This window comes from Scyliorhinus canicula, chromosome 18 (genome assembly GCF_902713615.1).
Source record: "Scyliorhinus canicula chromosome 18, sScyCan1.1, whole genome shotgun sequence".
Lineage (NCBI taxonomy): Eukaryota > Metazoa > Chordata > Chondrichthyes > Carcharhiniformes > Scyliorhinidae > Scyliorhinus > Scyliorhinus canicula.
Window position 1 is genome coordinate 108894143 of NC_052163.1, and position 17521 is coordinate 108911663.

The 17521-nt window shown below is 42.4% G+C and overlaps 1 protein-coding gene across 1 annotated transcript in view; it reads left to right on the forward strand.

Moving 5' to 3' along the window:
- Positions 1-16544, forward strand: part of plekhj1 (pleckstrin homology domain containing, family J member 1) — a 37332-nt gene extending 20788 nt beyond the window's left edge. Inside the window, exons 3-7 of the mRNA XM_038776519.1 lie at positions 82-148; positions 4091-4181; positions 5033-5096; positions 10349-10421; positions 15921-16544. Of these exons, the coding sequence (XP_038632447.1) occupies positions 82-148; positions 4091-4181; positions 5033-5096; positions 10349-10414 (288 nt within the window). The 3' untranslated portion in view covers positions 10415-10421; positions 15921-16544. The remainder of the gene's footprint in view (positions 1-81; positions 149-4090; positions 4182-5032; positions 5097-10348; positions 10422-15920) is intronic.
- Positions 16545-17521: the final 977 nt, after the last annotated feature.

A 17521-nucleotide genomic window follows, 5' to 3' on the forward strand; every position in this document is an offset into this window, starting at 1 on the left:
AATAAAAAAGGATATAAATACTTTGGAAAGTAGCCTGTTTGAGTAACATTTATCAAATGACTTTCTAATTTTTTTTAATAGCCTGTTGGTGCCTTATTACTTGAACAGTGCAGAATCCAAAAGGAGAATGACATTAGCTTCTCACTAGGTAAACTCACTTTTACTTATGTTCCATTTTCTGATAGAAATGTAGACCCCCAGCTGAATTTGAGTATTATTTTAAAGTTCTCTTTTGAAATGCGGCTGTGAGATGTGACTGTGACAATTAACTGCTGCTATATGCCTGCATTTTAGATGAATAATTTAGTTTGCATGCTGCAAGTTTTTTTTGTGTAGATTAATTTGTGATCATTTAAAATGCGATAGCAGCAGTAGCGATTGGACCATCTTTCCATTTTGAGCACCCATGACGAGCTCTTTTAGACCAGCTGGCTGTCCGCTTGTGGAGGAAGTCCCCCTCTACTCCAACATCAATATCGCTCGCACCCTCTACTGAATTTTTCCATTTCCCACTTTAGCCTTCCTTGTGACCTTTCATGGAGATTGTCACTTTGACCTGAGGGTTGAGTAGGTGGGCCTGCAATCGTGGATTCAACCGATCTAAACTCATTTACCATGGATCTTCTGCCAAAGAAATGAGAATTATTTGTATCTGGTTAAGCTGAATTCACAACTATTTCCCAACAATATACTCCTATTGTCCGAACAAAACGTTCTTTTTTAAAGCCAAAAAAAGACTGCCATTTTTAGAAAAAAAACTCTTCCCCTTTGAGGGGAGAGGTTGGGGGGGGGGGGGGGGGGGGGGGGGGGGAGCTGAATTCACAACTATTTCCCAACAATATATTCCTATTGTCCGAACAAAACGTTCTTTTTTAAAGCCAAAAAAAGACTGCCATTTTTAGAAAAAAAACTCTTCCCCTTTGAGGGGAGAGGTGGGGGTGTTGGGTATTGAAGACTCTTTTATTTTAAAAATGTGTTCTTTTTCTTGTCCTTGTGTTGATAACTTATCATTTCAGCTGCCATCTGTTTTCAAGGAATCTATCATTGTGTGGAAAAAGAACATACAGAACCTCCGTATGTGTTAATGCCCAAGGCTAAATCTTTGTTTATTTGGTTTCCACCAGTGTTGCAGCACTATACACTAGCACTGTTTCTTATGGTTTTGATTAGCTGTTGGTGCTCATTCTTTGCTTTATATTGCCATCATGCATATTGAAGGAAAGCTTCCCATTGACAAAGTTTGTGTTTTTTCTTCTAATGTTGTGTTGGTAATGGAAGGTCAGATACATTTCTTCTTTGATCTATAAGATTAGCACAAATTCAACCTGCGTAACCTAATCTTTAAATGACAAAGCAAAGAAATATTCTTTGAGAGAGTTTTCAGTGATGCACTATTTTGTATAGCTAATCCCTTGGCATTTAAGAAAGGAATTACAAATACATTAGGCATTTTTGACTTATGAAACACCCACTTATTTTGCGTATGTAAAGCAATCAAAGTACTTCTGCAAGTACCATCATTAGGTTGGTCCAAGGTTTTTAATTTTCCTTTCACCTTTTAATGTTTTGGTAATTTGCGTTCCCCTTCCCACATCCTTTTCCAGTTCAAGGCGATCTCCTTCTCTCTCTCCTCTAATTCAAATTGAGACATTTTCCTCCTGTCTTCCAAGTTATTCCTCGCTTCCCAACAGGCTCATTTCTCCCTGCCATGTGAGTTTTGAAAAGTCCACTTAGCCTGAGGCTCCCAGATCCAACTTCCATTTTGGCAACTCTTTATTCCCTGTTCAGTTCCCTTCCCTTCCTTTGAACAGAAAAACAGATTCTTACCAACATCCTGTTTCCACACACCAGAACCTGCCTTGTTCCTCTCTGCCTGTATCTCTCAGTAAAGGGCAGCTACTTTTGTAGGGCAGCTACATCAAGAAGTCAAAACTGTCACTTGATTTTAACAGGTTTTGGTTTCTGTCCCATGGCAGCTAGATCACATGGGCCTTTCTCTGGGCCAGTGTTTAGTATGACCACTATCCCGCTGTCTGGAAAATTCAGTTTCACCCTTTAAGAGATATTTTAAAACATAACTCTCTCATAAAGTCCCACATACGTAATGAGCCCAATACCCTGGATTCCTGTTTTTGCCATGTCTTTCATTTCAAGATCTGTAAAAGAACCTTCTGGCATTTTGCTTCTTTGATTATAAGTACTTCACATTGTTCTTTGGAGAAGTGAACCTTGATGTGATTTCAAGTTGTGATATGAAACAACTAAAAAGATGGGTTATGTCTTAGGATCTTGAGGGAGATATTGCTGAGCTCCAAGAAATTTAATTTGGGGCATCCATTCAGCATGGAATGATGCAGAGAGGAACATGAGAACAGTGTTACGACCGAAACGGGAGGAGTGCACTGTCTCTCTTTAGTTCCAATGTGCCACGGTTGCAACATGTATTTAAATTTTACCAGTTAATTATACAGCCAAATATATGCTTTACCTATTAATCTCCGAATGGCCAGTCAATGCCCAGGGTATCTTCAATAAACGGCAATTATTTTTATTTTTTTATTTAACTTTAGATTACCCAATTATTTTTTTCAATTAAGGGGCAATTTAGCGTGGCCAATCCACCTACTCTGCACATTTTTGGGTTGTGGGGGCAAAACTCACGCAGACACGGGGAGAATGTGCAAACTCCACACGGACATTGACCCAGAGCCGGGATCGAACCTGGGACCTCAGCGCCGTGAGGCGGTTGTGCTAACCACTAGGCCACCGTGCTGCCCTGTAAACGGCAATTATTACTTTATTATAAAACCAGTATTGTCAAGTAGAAAGGCAAAGCTTATTAACATACAGTATGTAATATGAAAAATCTTTTTTTTTTCCAATTAAGGGGCAATTTAGCGTGGCCAATCCACCTATCCTGCACATCTTTGGGTTGTGGGGGTGAGACCCACACAAACACAGCAAAAATGTGCTAACTCCACACGAACAGTGACCCTGGGCCGGAATCGAACTCTGGTTCTTGGCGCAGTGAGACAGAAGTGCTAGCCATTGTGCCACACAAGCAATATGAAAGTACAAATTGCTCTGAATACCCTAACTCTTTCTCTCACTCAAAACAAAAATTATAAAATAAAATATGAGGAATTCTACCAAAAGATTAAAAGTCATAATTCAAGAGAAAAGGATATATGGTGGAATACCTTGAAATGGCTTTGGGTTATATGGTTAGTTTCTCAGCACTGGTCAGGGAAATGATCGATGACTCTTGCACTTGAGGAAAACTTGCAGCCAGTCGATTTCAGAACTGCGAGCGTTTCAGAGCAATGTCTGTTCACTCTGCTTTGGGACTGCGTCAGGAGCTGCTGTGTGCTTTACCCAAGCAGTTAATCTTTTTCTTCTCAACCAAAGCAAAACCATAAATTAACTTTCAATCACAGTTTTCCAGGCATGTTCTTTTTTTTCCAAAGTCATAAGCCACTATGTGACTATTTTGTAAACAGTCTACCAGGGTCAAGAGGTTTCCAGCTTCAAAACTGCTTAATTACCTGTCCTTGTAAAAATGCTGTCTTCTCCAGGAATAGCTATAACCAAAGTCCTTACATCAACCCTTTAAAGGCGTGTTTTAATGAACCTTTCTCTGTGGTTAAAGCGTTATGACAGCCATTCATTTTTCATATTGGAGAACAGTTCTGTCTTAGCAGACAGAAAATGAAGCACTTACTGTCTTGCATAGATGATTCGCATAGATCATTTTGATGTGTGGTCCACTCCTACCTTCCTCCGAGAGGAATTCTGTTAAACCAGGACAATAAAGAAAAATGCATATTTAAGCAATACTAGACCGACTCTATTCAGTAAGATAACATAATCCACAATCTGTAGCATTTACTATGGCCAATATCTCCAGCTAGCTAGTTAGAACAAATGTGTTTTGATAATGGTAGAAAAACGTGAACTAAGCAGCAGCTCTTAGTTTTATCTTATGAATCTTTCGGCTTCACCATAATATTTGAAGGGTTGTGACTTTATCCGAATAAATTGCATATTATAATTTAGTCCCATTGTAGCTTATTTTAAAATTTGGTTGCAGTATTTGTGGATGAACCAGAAAGAAAATACTCATTTGTGTGTGAAAATAAAGATGAATGTGAGGAGTGGATTGAAGCCTTGACAAAAGCCAGGTATGTCGACATAGCTAATCTTTGTTTACCACCATTTTTTTAATGTACTCACCAGATGACAAAATTATAGTACTGGGCATTTATCTATTTTTATGGAGGCCTTCATTAAAATAACACAGCTTTTTTTAGACAAAAGAAGCTCCACATAGATTGTGTCATTCTATGTTTGAGGAGGCTGACCAATTTTCTTTTTTAATTTGGAGTACCCAATTATTTTTTTTCCAATTAAGGAACAATTTAGCAAGACCAATCCACCTACCCTGCATTTCTTTGGGTTGTGGGGGTGAAACCCATGCAGACACGGAGAGAATGTGCAAAGTCCACACGGACAGTGACCCGGGGCTGGGATTCGAACCCGGGTCCTCAGCGCTGTAGGCTGCAGTGTTAACCACTGTGCCACTGCTGCCAACCAATTTTAAAGTGGATTAAATAAAACTTGTGGACCAGGTGCTGCTTCTGCTATCGTGGAATTGAACCATGTTGGAAGGTGATTTCACATTTGATCTTGGTTAGCTAACTTCAAGATTTACAGTAGCGACTGGGAACAAGGAGAAGAGAAAAGTTAGCCATTTGGAATATTGTTGATTCAAGGAGCGGTGATGAAAACTTGGATCGGTGGAAGATTATTTTAAAAACATTTTATTTTGTATATTTTAATAACAATATTTTTAAGAAAACATTATGTACCATGCAGAAATATGGTTTACTCAACTGCAATCTATTAGCAACCAGTTCCATGTTTTGACAATGAAAGTAATACCTTGGGAATAAACACACAAGTAGTTGATAACCTGTTTGAATGTCAATTTTCTTATACTTTTGTAGATTTTAATTTTTGTTTTGTTTTGCAGCTATGAGTACATGCGGGAAAGCTTAATTTTTTACAGACACGAAATTAAAAAAATAACTGGAAAAGTGAGTGTTCTTTAGCTTTTCGAAGTACGATTTATTATTGAAAATCAATTGAAGTCACCACATTGAAAATTACTGTTGAAGATATATAAAGAGAAGAGATTTTAAATTGTGTCCCCTTCCAACAGGTGAAAAGGCATTTGATAAGATGCCACACAAGGTTAATGAAAGAGACAAGGGCTTGTGGAATTGGTGATATATTAGCATGGATGGAGAGTTGTGTTCTGGATAGGAAAGGGTGTTAATTTAAATAAAATTAATTTTTCCCCTCTCCACCTGTCGGTAAACAGAAAATTGTTTTTGATTTTTATCCCCATAAGCGGTGGCATATTTATCAACCCCTTAATTTTGGTGTGATTCAATTTCTATTTTTTTTTAATAAACATTTTATTTAGGTATTTTTTGGTATTATAATAACAACATAATAAACAATGTACATGAAACTATAAACATAGTGCAGAAGCAGTCTTTCTCCCTTACAGGTCCCACCTTTATTAACCCCCTACTCTGAGCTAAACTAACCCCCCCCCCCCCCCCCCCCCCCCCCTTCTGACGATTAATTTTCCGTGAAGAAGTCGACGAACGGCTGCCACCTCCGGGCGAACCCGAACAGTGACCCTCTCAAAGCAAACTTGATTTTCCTCAAACAGAAAAAGCTAGCCATGTCCGATAGCCAGGTCTCTGACTTCGGGGGCTTTGAGTCCCTCCAAGCTAATAATATCCGTCTCCGGGCTACCAGGGAAGCAACGGCCAGAACATCTGCCTCTTCCTCCTCCTGGATTCCCGGGTCTTCCGTCACCCTGAAAATCGCCACCTCTGGATTCTTTTTAACACCGTGGACATGACTTCTGCAAACCCCTGCCAAAATCCCCTAAGCTATGGACATGCCCAGAACATGTGGACATGGTTCGCTGGTCCTTCCACACATTTTGCACACCTGTCTTCCACCCCTAAGAATCTGCTCATCCGGGCCACTGTCATGTGATCGTGGCTAATGACCTCAAATTGTATCAGGCTGAGCCTCGCACATGTGGACGCGTTGACTCTATTCAATGCGTCTGCCCATAGACCATCCTCTTATTTCTCCTCCCAGCTCCTCCTCCCACTTGCGCTTCAGCTCCTTGGTCTGCATCTCCTCTGACCCCATAAGTTCCTTGTAAATGGCGAAGCCGCTCCTTTCTCCTATCCACCCTCTGGAAACTACCCTGTCCTGAATCCCCCTTGGTGGTAGGAGCGGGAAGGTTGACACCTGTTTACTTAGGAAGTCCCGCACCTGCAGATACCTGAATTTGTTTCCCCTCGTCAACCCAAACTTCTCCACCAGCGCCCTTGTACTCTGAAAGCTCCCCTCTATAAACCTATCCCCCATCCTCTCAATCCCTGCTCTCCACCATATCTGGAACCCCCCATCCATACTTCCCGGGGCAAACTGGGGATTATTACAGATTGGGGACCAGACCGATGCTCCCACGTGCCTCCTCCATTGTCCCCAGACTCTCGGGGCCGCCTCCACCACAGGGCAGGTGGAGTACTGTGCAGGAGGAAATGGCAGAGGCGCAGTTACCAATACCCCCAAACTGGTGCCCTTGCATGAAGCCGCCTCCATGCGCTCCCATGACTACCCCTCTCCCACCACCCACATCCTGATCCATGGCTATACTCGCCACCCAGTAATAGTTACTAAAATTTGGCAGCGCCAGCCCTCCCTCTCCCTGACTCCGATCAAGCATCACCTTCCTTACCCGCGGGGTCTTGCCTGCCCAAACAAAGCCAGAGATCACTTTGTTGACTCGTTTAAAAAAGGACCGTGGAATAAAGATAAGGAGACATTGAAACACGAACAGGAAGAAATTAGAACACTAACAGGAACAATTTCTATTATTAACCCCACAGCAGATAAGATGAACTCAAACCATTACAAATTGAAGAGTAAGTGGCTAGTCCCTTTTTCCCGGCAGATGATTAGACACCAGTTGGCCTACCAAGGTTAGAAAATGCAGTTCGCCTTTGTTTGGCTCTCTTTGAATTTCGTGTACGCAGCCCACAACGTGTCGTTTGTGTCTCTTCAGAGTTAATTAGGTGTAAGTTTCTTCAAAACTGCCAGATCACTTCTTTTGTTCAGGGGTCACAGAATGACATAAATTCAATCATTTTAAAAGGTCTGTCCAATTTTTAAAATGTTAGAAATAGTCATTAGGATATCTATTTTATAAATATATAGGATGAGGTCTTAGTCCCTCACAGTTTAGACAAAGCAGCAAAGAGTAGGGATAAACAGAGTATGTTCATGTTGGCAGGCTGTGACCAGTTTAAAAGACACAGGAAGCAAAAAGTAACAGATAAGCAGGGGGCCGGACTCTCTGTTTTTGAAAAACTGGCATGGAAGGGCCACATATTCGTAGCCCTGCAGGAGGCTAGCAGTGAACCATAGTAAAACTAGCAGCTTTTGTTGCAGATACAGGCCCCGCAATTCCAGGTCTGAGATCGCGCATGCGCATGGCGTCAGCCTCCAGCAGCCACGTCGTGCTCCATGGCAAAGCTGGACCTTAAACATAGTGCCCCGATAGACTGCCCGCCCAAACATTGTCCGGCCGCATATAAGGCACCCCATGCCCTCCGATCGGCCCTCCACCAGCTAGGGCGGCTGCGGACTGAATCTGTAGCCGGCAAGCTAGTATCCCGACCAGCCGGACTATGTTAGATCCATGCCGTCAGGACTTCGGCCGGCTGGGGGCGGAGAATGGCGGAACGGCCTCCAGCAATGGCCGCAGGTAGGCGGTATGCGGGGAGAGTACGCCGTCTTTCGGGGCCCGGAGAATCAGCCGTGATTTTGCCGTCGGGATGCGGAGAATCCAGCCCCTGGTATTTTCATGTTGGCAGGCAGTGAAGTGTCACAAGGATCAGTCCTGGGGCTTCAGCTATTTACAATCTGTGTCATTGACTTAGATGAAGAGACAGAGTCATGTGTCAAAATTTGATGCTGATATAAGGCAAAGTGGGAATGCAAGCTGTGAGGAAGACACAGGCTGCAAAGAAATATGGACAGGTTAAGTGAACAGTTAGTCAGGTGGCAGATGGACTATAATGTGCCGAAGTGTGAGATTATTCACTGTGATAATAAGAATAGAAAAGCATTTGTAAAAAATAAGGTATGAAATTCTAATTGTTAATAGGGACGTGAGTGTACTGGTACGAAGAACACGAGTTGGCTTGTAGGTACAGAGGAGAATGATGAAGGCAAATAGCATGTTTGCCTTTTACAAAGCAATTGGATTACAAGAATAAAGAAAGTGTTGCTACAATTGTACAGGGCTTTGGTGAAACCATGCCTGCATACTATGTGCAGTTCTGGTCTCGTAGAAAAAGTACACTTGTGCTGCAGTGGCTCGGCGAATGACAGGTTTCTCCTATGATGAGCTGAGTAAAGTGGACATCTATCCTCTGGAGTTTCGATGAATGAGAGGTGATCTCATTGATACATCCAAGATTGTGAAGCAGTTTTCAGGGTAGATACTGAGGGGTTACTCTTTCCTTCCCCCCCCCCCCCCCAATTAGGACTGAGATGAGGAGAAATTTATTAATTCAAAGGATTGTGAATTTTTGAAATTGTCCCATGAGGGTATTGGATTCTCCACTGTTGAATATATTTAAGCTAAGACAAACAGATTATTAGCATCTCTGAGAATAGAGGGGTATGGTGAGCGGGCAGGAAAGTGGAATTGGGGTAGAAAGTAGAGAATTCAATTGTTCACTTGTACACTGATTTTCCATACAATCGAAATTCTACCAAGCCTAGGTAACGATTCTATTTTCTCTTGGATTTCTTGCTGGCTTATCATGTATAAGGTTAATAAATCTGGAGGTTTGGAAAGAGTTGTGCGTAACAATTTATTCAACCATGAGGCAATATTATTAAGTTAGAACAGCAAAACACTGCAGCTTCATCCTCATCCTTGTGTATGATGAATCTGTAGCCTCCTCCTATCTCCCACAGTTTGCTCCAGTCCTTTCACAAGACCTGAATCCTGTGCATGAGGTGTGCACTGTGGCTTGACCTCCTTTACTGACAGATTGGGCTGCTTTAAGAAGTAGAGAACTATAAATGTTCCACACTTTAGTAAGGTGTGTCTCTCTTTGTGTTTTGCCCCTGCAAGATTAATGTTCTCACTTTATCCCTGCTTCAAAATTCTCTTTTTTTTTAAAAAACCTTTATCCATGCCTTTGCATTTCTGTTTTCTTTACGGCTCTTAAGTTCTAAGGAACACTAAGAAAAAAATTGAATGTTTATATCCTGAGAGCCACATTGGAAATGTATTGTCTCATCCTCAGTGAAATATTTAGCAGTGCAGAAAATTCCAGCAAATGCTTGAATAAGGAGCACCTCTCATGTGAAATTGTTGGTACAATACAGATTTAAAGTCCCAGTTTGAATCCATACTCTTCAACGATTGAACTGATCTCAGCCTGGATAGGGTAGGGATACAACTGGGATCTTGATGCTTCTGGGAGGGAGAGGCTACAAATCAATCAGCTTACCGTAGAACCAGATAATTCCTACAGTGCAAAAGGAGGCTATTCGACCCATCAAGTCTGCACTGACCCTTTCTTGAAAGAGCACCCTACCTAGGGCCCTATCCCCATAACCCTACATAACCTTCACATCTTTGTAATGTGGGAAGAAACCGGAGTATCTGGAGGAAACCCACGCAGACACGGAGAAAGTGCCAACTCCACACCGACAGTAACCCAAGGCTGGAATTGAACCTGGGTCCTTGGTGTGGTGAGGCAGCAATGCTAACCACTGTGCCACCTGCCACTTTTCCAATCTCGATTGCAATCAAATACTGCAAAATCAGTATTTGTAGACTTGAGAACCAGGTCAAGACTTTGCTTTGATTTTCCTTTGCCACAACCTTCTAGCTGCCAATGTCTTGACATGTAACGGAAGAATGACCATTTGGGTAAGGGATCAAGAACTCCTGGGTGCCTGTATCCAAGTAGAAGTCGGGAGGAAATTTTACATAAATGAAGCCTTTGATTTTAATTCAATATGTTTAATGCACCATAGCCCTAACAGTTTGTTTTTGAAAATAGTGAAATATCCTGAAACACCACAATTTCCACCTCTGACACCCTCCCTTGGCCACCTTGAGTGTTCTTTGCAAGAGCGGTTTCTGAAAAGTTAAAATAATGTAGTGCAGAATCTCAATGATGGTTCCTCTGTTTCAGTAAACTTGTTCCTATACTGTCTACAGGATCCTTTGGAGCAGTATGGAATTTCAGAAGAAACTAGATTTCAAACCAGATCCCAGAGGCTGTAGGTAAAAGGTGGGCAATGTTTTCTGATTGATAACTACAGCTATTGTTATGACCCAGCTTTCCTGGGCTTTTTAAATGCTTTCTGCAAAAGCTACAGAAATGTCAAAGCTACATTGCAACAATAAGGAAAGGTGAAAAGTGGTACCCATAGTCCTTCCCAACTTCTTTAACGTATTTAAGTTGAAACATATTAAACAATACTTTTTGAGAACCATACAGAGCCACCATTATAGGGATGTGTTGTATGTGTAATTGACTGAAATATCTTTAGGTAAGTGAAAATGATAATTACTAAAAGATAGATACTAAAAGATTGGGCAGCATGGTGGTTAGCATAAATGCTTCACAGCTCCAGGGTTCCAGGTTCGATTCCCGGCTGGGTCACTGTCTGTGTGGAGTCTGCACGTCCTCCCCCGTGTGCGTGGGTTTCCTCCGGGTGCTCCGGTTTCCTCCCACAGTCCAAAGATGTGCGGGTTAGGTGGATTGGCCATGCTAAATTGCCCGTAGTGTCCTAATAAAAGTAAGGTTAAGGTGGGGGGTTGTTGGGTTACGGGTATAGGGTGGATACGTGGGTTTGAGTAGGGTGATCATGGCTCGGCACAACATTGAGGGCCGAAGGGCCTGTTCTGTGCTGTACTGTTCTATTCTATATCTATGTTGGGCAGCCCGGTAGCACACGTGGCTAGCACTGTGGTTTCACAGCGCCAGGGTCCCAGGTTCGATTCCCCGCTGGGTCACTGTCTGTGCGGAGTCTGCACGTTCTCCCCGCGTCTGCGTGGGTTTTCTCCGGGTGCTCCGGTTTCCTCCCACAGTCCAAAGATGTGCAGGTTAGGTGGATTGGCCATGCTAAATTGCCCAGTGTCCAAAAAGGTTAGGAGGGGTTATTGGGTTACGAGGATAGGGTGGAAGTGAGGGCTTAATGTGGGTCGGTGCAGACTCAATGGGCCGAATGGCCTCCATCTGCACTGTATGTTCGATGATCTCTCCTGACATGTTCAGACTATTTTAAGTTTTTAAAAATGATTGCGGATCCTGCTTGTTTTTGCATTTTTGTAATTCCTAAGCTAATGTTCAATGCACAAAATAAAATACTTGTTAGGGTAGTGCATAAATAAAAGTGGAGTGTCCTGGGGACAAGTGTTGGGGCCTTCTTTAATTATTAATCTGCAGAAACATCCAGTGTCAAATTTTCCAACACTAAATCTAGGCTGCCATTGAGACTGAGGCAGTCAAGGAACAAAAAAGGACCTAAATCACATGCAGACTGTAGCAGATCAAATTCCGTGTGGGCAGGTATTGCGCTCTGCCGTAGGTAGTTCAATCCTTTACTGAATAAGTATACTTCATTTCTCAGAGGTTAAAGCGGAGAAATAGGATAGTAAATGCTTAGCATATCCCACCAGCTGTCAAAAGTTCACAATGCTGAGATAATATCCTGAATCAGCAGAAGATAAGTTATATTTATATCTGAGCCTGTTGGATTTGGTGCTGTAAGAGCAACATGCCTGAACTGGGAAGCCTGAGGACGGACAGAAGTTAGCTCATGAATCTCATCTACAGGTTAACTTCTTGCATATCCCACAGACAGCTCAGCGCACTTTTGGACTGTCCAGGTCTGTTGGTGGGGAACATATTGCAGTATCGGGGGGAATATTGCTGATTCAGCACTTTTACAAAAGCAATTCGGGGGCAGAATTCGAGGGCAGGGGAAGTGCCTTTTTGCTAACAAATATAGTGACCACTCGGGCCTGATCACTAAACTAATTTTGGCATAGGTTTCTTTTAACAGGCATTAAGCCCCTTCCATGAGTAGTAAGGGACCCAACATCTTAAGGCGGGTGTCCAGTATGTTTAAAGAAAATAGGCCCAATTTTTTAGCTGTAGGCTGGGCTGAGGGCCTATGAATCAAGCCTCTCAAAACACTAGCTCCAGCATGCTGTAGGAGAAATGCAGAATGACTGGTGGAACATAAAAGCTGATGAACTGCAACATTGGGCTGAGAAGCATGATCTGTGTTTTTTACATCGTGGAGTCTGTATATGGTCTACACACACACACACACACACACACAACGTTTGCTCCTATCTTAACAGCTGAAGGAAATGAATCAATTACATAGATAGATAGAACAGTACAGCACAGAACAGGCCCTTCGGCCCTCGATGTTGTGCCGAGCAATGATCACCCTACCTAAACCCACGTAACCCGTATACCCGTAACCCAACAATCCCCCCATTAACCTTACACTACGGGCAATTTAGCCTGGCCAATCCACCTAACCGCACATCTTTGGACTGTGGGAGGAAACCGGAGCGCCCGGAGGAAACCCACGCACACACGGGGAGGACGTGCAGACTCCACACAGACAGTGACCCAGCCGGGAATCGAACCTGGGACCCTGGAGCTGTGAAGCATTGATGCTAACCACCATGCTACCGTGAGGCCCCTACTGGTAAGGCAATTGTGGTGGCGTGAGAACTTCAGACTCTCTCAGCTCAGCAGATTCTCTACATCAAATTAAGCAGTTGTCTGAGAAATAAAATCCATCTCCTCTTCCTTTCACAGAAGAGGTGATGAAGGCAATCAATGAGGCAAATCCCTTGGCCCAGACTACATTCCAGCACAAACTTGAAAGTGTAATAGTTAATAGAGTCCGGGGGGAGGTAACACTAAGGAGAAGGTGCTGGGGAAACTGAAAGGTCTGAAGGTGAACTTAAGCCCAGGGTTCTGAAGGAGATAGTTGAGGAGGCATTGGTGGTGATCTTTCAGGAATCACTGGAAGCAGGGAGGGTCCCAGACAATTAGAAAATGGCTAATGTAGCACCCCTGTTTCAGAAAGCAGGGAGGCAGAAGACGGGCAATTGTAGTCCGGCTAGCCTGACTTCAGGTGTTAAGATTTTAGAGTATCAAGGATGAGATTGCGGAGTACTTAGTGCATGGTAAAATTGGACTGAGTCAGCACGGATTCAGCAAAGGGAGGTCATGCCTGACAAATCTGATAGAATTCTTTGAGGAAGTAACAAGGAGGTTAGACAAAGGAGAACCAGTGAATGTGATCTGTTTGGATTTCCAGAAGGCCTTTGATAAGATGCTGTACAGGAGGCTGCTAAATAAGACAAGGTGTTAGGGGCAAGTTACTGGCATGGATAGAGGGTGGGGATAAAGGGGTCCTTTTCTGGATGACAGCCAGTGACTAGTGATGTTCTGCAGGGGTCAGTGTTGGGACCATAGCTATTGGCGATGTACATTCTCGTACCTTGGTGGTGTGCTCTCTATAGATGCCACTATTGATGAAGATATCAGTGCAGATCCAGAAAGCAAAGTTCTGTCTAATGCTGCTGCCATGATCCCAATTAGTATGATTGACTGGAAGCAGCATGGCATTGAGATGAAAGCTAAAATCAAACTCACTACACCATTGTCTGTACCATCCTGGTGTACAGTGCAGAATTCTGATGTCACTTAGTTCTGGAATGCTTCCACCAAAGACATTGGAGGTAGATCATGAGAATTTGAGGGCAGGACAAAATCACAAACAATGAGGCCCTTCATGCTGGACTCAAAAGCTTGGAAGCCTCCTCCAGAAAATTCAACTTAAATGGGCAGCAAAATTCCTGGAGCAGAGCTTCTGTGGGGAATGGTCTCTTTTGGTTGGGTTGGGGTAGGGGGGGGAAAAGAGAGTACAAACTTCTGCATTACAGATCGCCTCTCTTGGGAAAACACTGAAGCCGATCAGCCAATGTGGAGGCAAGCACTGAAATCTAGTTCTGTGTGCTTTTGAGGACCATCTGCAGGGTTTAGAAAACTCCAAAGTATATATATGGAGCGCAACTGACAACTGTTTATTGATTTTGGCTATCATGAGCACATGAGCCTGCCTTTCAGGTGTTATTCAACAGATTTCTTGGGCGCTTTTAATTTTTAAAAAAACAAGCTTTATTCTAAGAATGTAGTTAACATTTGTATAAACAAAGAATTTATATCAACTACAAACATAAAGAACCAACACAGTTACAGTAATCAATGTAGTCCTTAATGAATTCCAACTGTTCCAATTCAATATCAAAATCCAAGTAAACCAGGAACCCTTTTTTAAAGGCATGGCCCAGCACACTGCATTCTTACTGGTATAAGACGTTGTTGATACTGTTCCCCTTTTCAAACAGCAGGTTTGAATTACTTCCAGAAAGCAATTCTCTTAAGTTACCAAGCAGTCTGGAAACAGCTTTTAAAATGAACTTAAAAGAGGCAGGCCAAAAAAATTTCTGTTCAAAACACAAAAGCGAATCCAGAGAAAACCTCCCAGAGCCACAGCCCACTCCACCCACACAATTACATCACTGAAGCCATGTGATGAGACAAAAGCCTTTATTAAAAGGGACACTCATGATACTACACTAAACTCACAATTTCAACATTGTGGTGCAGCTGCAGAACTTTCAAGTATCAAAAACATGAACTGCCCGTTTGAAAATGTTCTCGCCAATCCCACATTGGACTCTTCAGCTTTTGTGGATGCTCCCATGACTGAGGTCAGCACACATACCAAATCTGAGGCAGTCATTCTGAAACTGAATGGTGTATTTGGTTCTGGTCATGAACACACCAATGGAACACTCGAGCTTGAGCTCATTCTATTGTTAGAGGACTGAGTAATGAAGACTGGCTTGAAAACAAAGTAATGAGTGAAGGGCATTCTACAGCCACATGGGGCAGAATTCGGCGTAGCCTGACGCAAAAATAACGAACGGCGATCGGGCGGAGAATGGCTTCGGACGCCGGAATTGGGGCAGGTGCCGGTTTGACACTCGTTCGCAAAGCTCAGCCCGGGGAGAGTGCGGGGAAAAAAGTGGTGTGTGGGAAGAGAGTGGGGGGGGGGGGGGGGGGGGGGGGCGGTACGCAGTCCTGCACAGCTGGCACTGTTTTCTAGCGCGACTGGTGGGGGTGCAGGTATGCGCGGCTGCAGCTTGTCAGCCCTGCACATGCACAGCCTGGGACCTGGCAATTCTCTTGTGCAATCCGGTGTTTCACGCGATGCTAGTGCTGGCCCCTCACCAGTACCAGAATCGGTGAGGGATCTGCGCCGATTTGCCAGTCGTGAAACACCACTGGTCCTCCGTTGGCCTTGGCACTTAGCAGCAGGAACGGAGAATCCAGCCCATGACCGTTTGTAGTCCAATGATACCTGAAAGTTGAACCTTGAATACCGACCAAGGGTACACCCTTGGTTTAAAAAAAAATACATTTAAAACAATTGCAAGCACTTCATATAGAATGTCATAGATATCCAGAATGCCTCCTGGGTAGAGCAGTGGTTACAAAATCTGGCCAGAAGCAATTTCATAATGTGATGGGTAACCTGAGTTTGAGGACAGGTGAAGTAAGTGGACCGAATTTTATCCCTGACCCCCCCCTCCTTTTTAACTGATGGTTGATGTAAAACTGAAATATATTCCTACAGAGCTCTGAAAAATGATCCAAAACATTACTTTTGTTTTCTCTTCACAGATTCTGGACATTGGTGCTTCTCCTTCTCCATTACTTCCTATTTTAATTTCAGGTTTTGAGCATATGTAGTGAAACCATTTGTAGTTTTTTTTAGTATGTATGAATTGTAGTATTCTTATTCATAGGGGTCTAAGTGAATGTAATACAGTTTTTATAGATTTCTACAAACAAAAATGAATTCTATTTATGTTTCTGTAGCGGTTTGAGAAAAATGTTGATGTTTGTAAGTAAATACTTTTCATTGGGTGTCTTAAGTTGCATGGCGTGGCCAATGGGCTATGGTGAACAACCCAGCATTTGTTTGGAATAAAGCATCAAAGATTTCATGGTTAATCTAGTTATACACTAGAAAGATAATTACAGATTTATGATGCTTATAATTGCAAGGATGGTGTATGGACTTAGAATTACTACTGTGTATGCAATATTTACCAGTAAGGTTGGACCTCCTTTGGAACAAGTACCCATGACTGTAAATATTTTAAATTTGCATGTATATTAGTTTTGTGACCTTTGTACCTCAATTGTACATTTGTGCTCTGAACTGCCATAATGTAGAAGCTTTGAAATTGAACTCCATTGTAAAAATAAAACAGCTTTTATTTTTATGCATGAACATTTTAACTCCACTGTCTCCAAAATCAATTTTTGGTAAATAAAGCTTTGGAGCATATTAAACAAATTAAGTGTACAAGCATTGCCAAGGAGGACACAGAATAACCTGAAATATCCACAGCTTACGCCAAGTTAGAAACTGGGGTGCTGTGAATATTTTTTGCCAATTTACATTATTGATATAGGAAAATGCAAGATAAAATAGTCTGTCCAACTAGAATGACAATCACCCCCGTTGCCATTTAATCACTTCTTCCCTCTGACCTGTTCTTTTTGGTCTTTGTATACATCCCCCTTTCCTTGGCTTTTACATTTGCTTCAAAGCTGTTCATCCAGTGCATATTCCAGTTCTGATGAAAGGTAATCAATCTGAAATAGCAACTCTCTTGAGCATTTCTGGCATCTGTAATATTGTTTTTGTCAGAATATTTTCAAGACTGCCTATTTTCATAACATTGCTCATCTGCTGCTGAAAGACTTGGTGCGTTTTGTTACTAAACGTGGCCTAGAAAAAAGTGCCTTTTGGGTACTGGAAATTGTAGTCCTGGAATTAATTCTTAAAAAAAAGTGGAATGTCTGCCTGCATTTAGTCCAGCCACACAAGAATCATCATTCACTTTCCCCTTTAATTTTATTGGTATTGGTTTCATACTGCAGCATTATTTAACCACGAAGAGCAGAGCACAAGCTAAAATTAAGTTTTGCCAATTTGACATCCGCTACATTAGATTCCATCTGTCTGAAAGTTCCATTAATTGATACCGACACCAGACTATTATTAGGACGATTCTCATTGTTTTTACAAATTTTTTATACTTGACTAGGGTAATTGCAGCACTCAACAGTTTCTGTTCCATTGTTTTTCTGGGTAGAACCCGACATTGATGTCACGTTTGGCAGCTGATCTCCAATTAAATGCTGTAAAACATTTAAGCGCTATGAAAAATGCCATTGATACAGGTCTCCGATAATACACTATCGTCCAA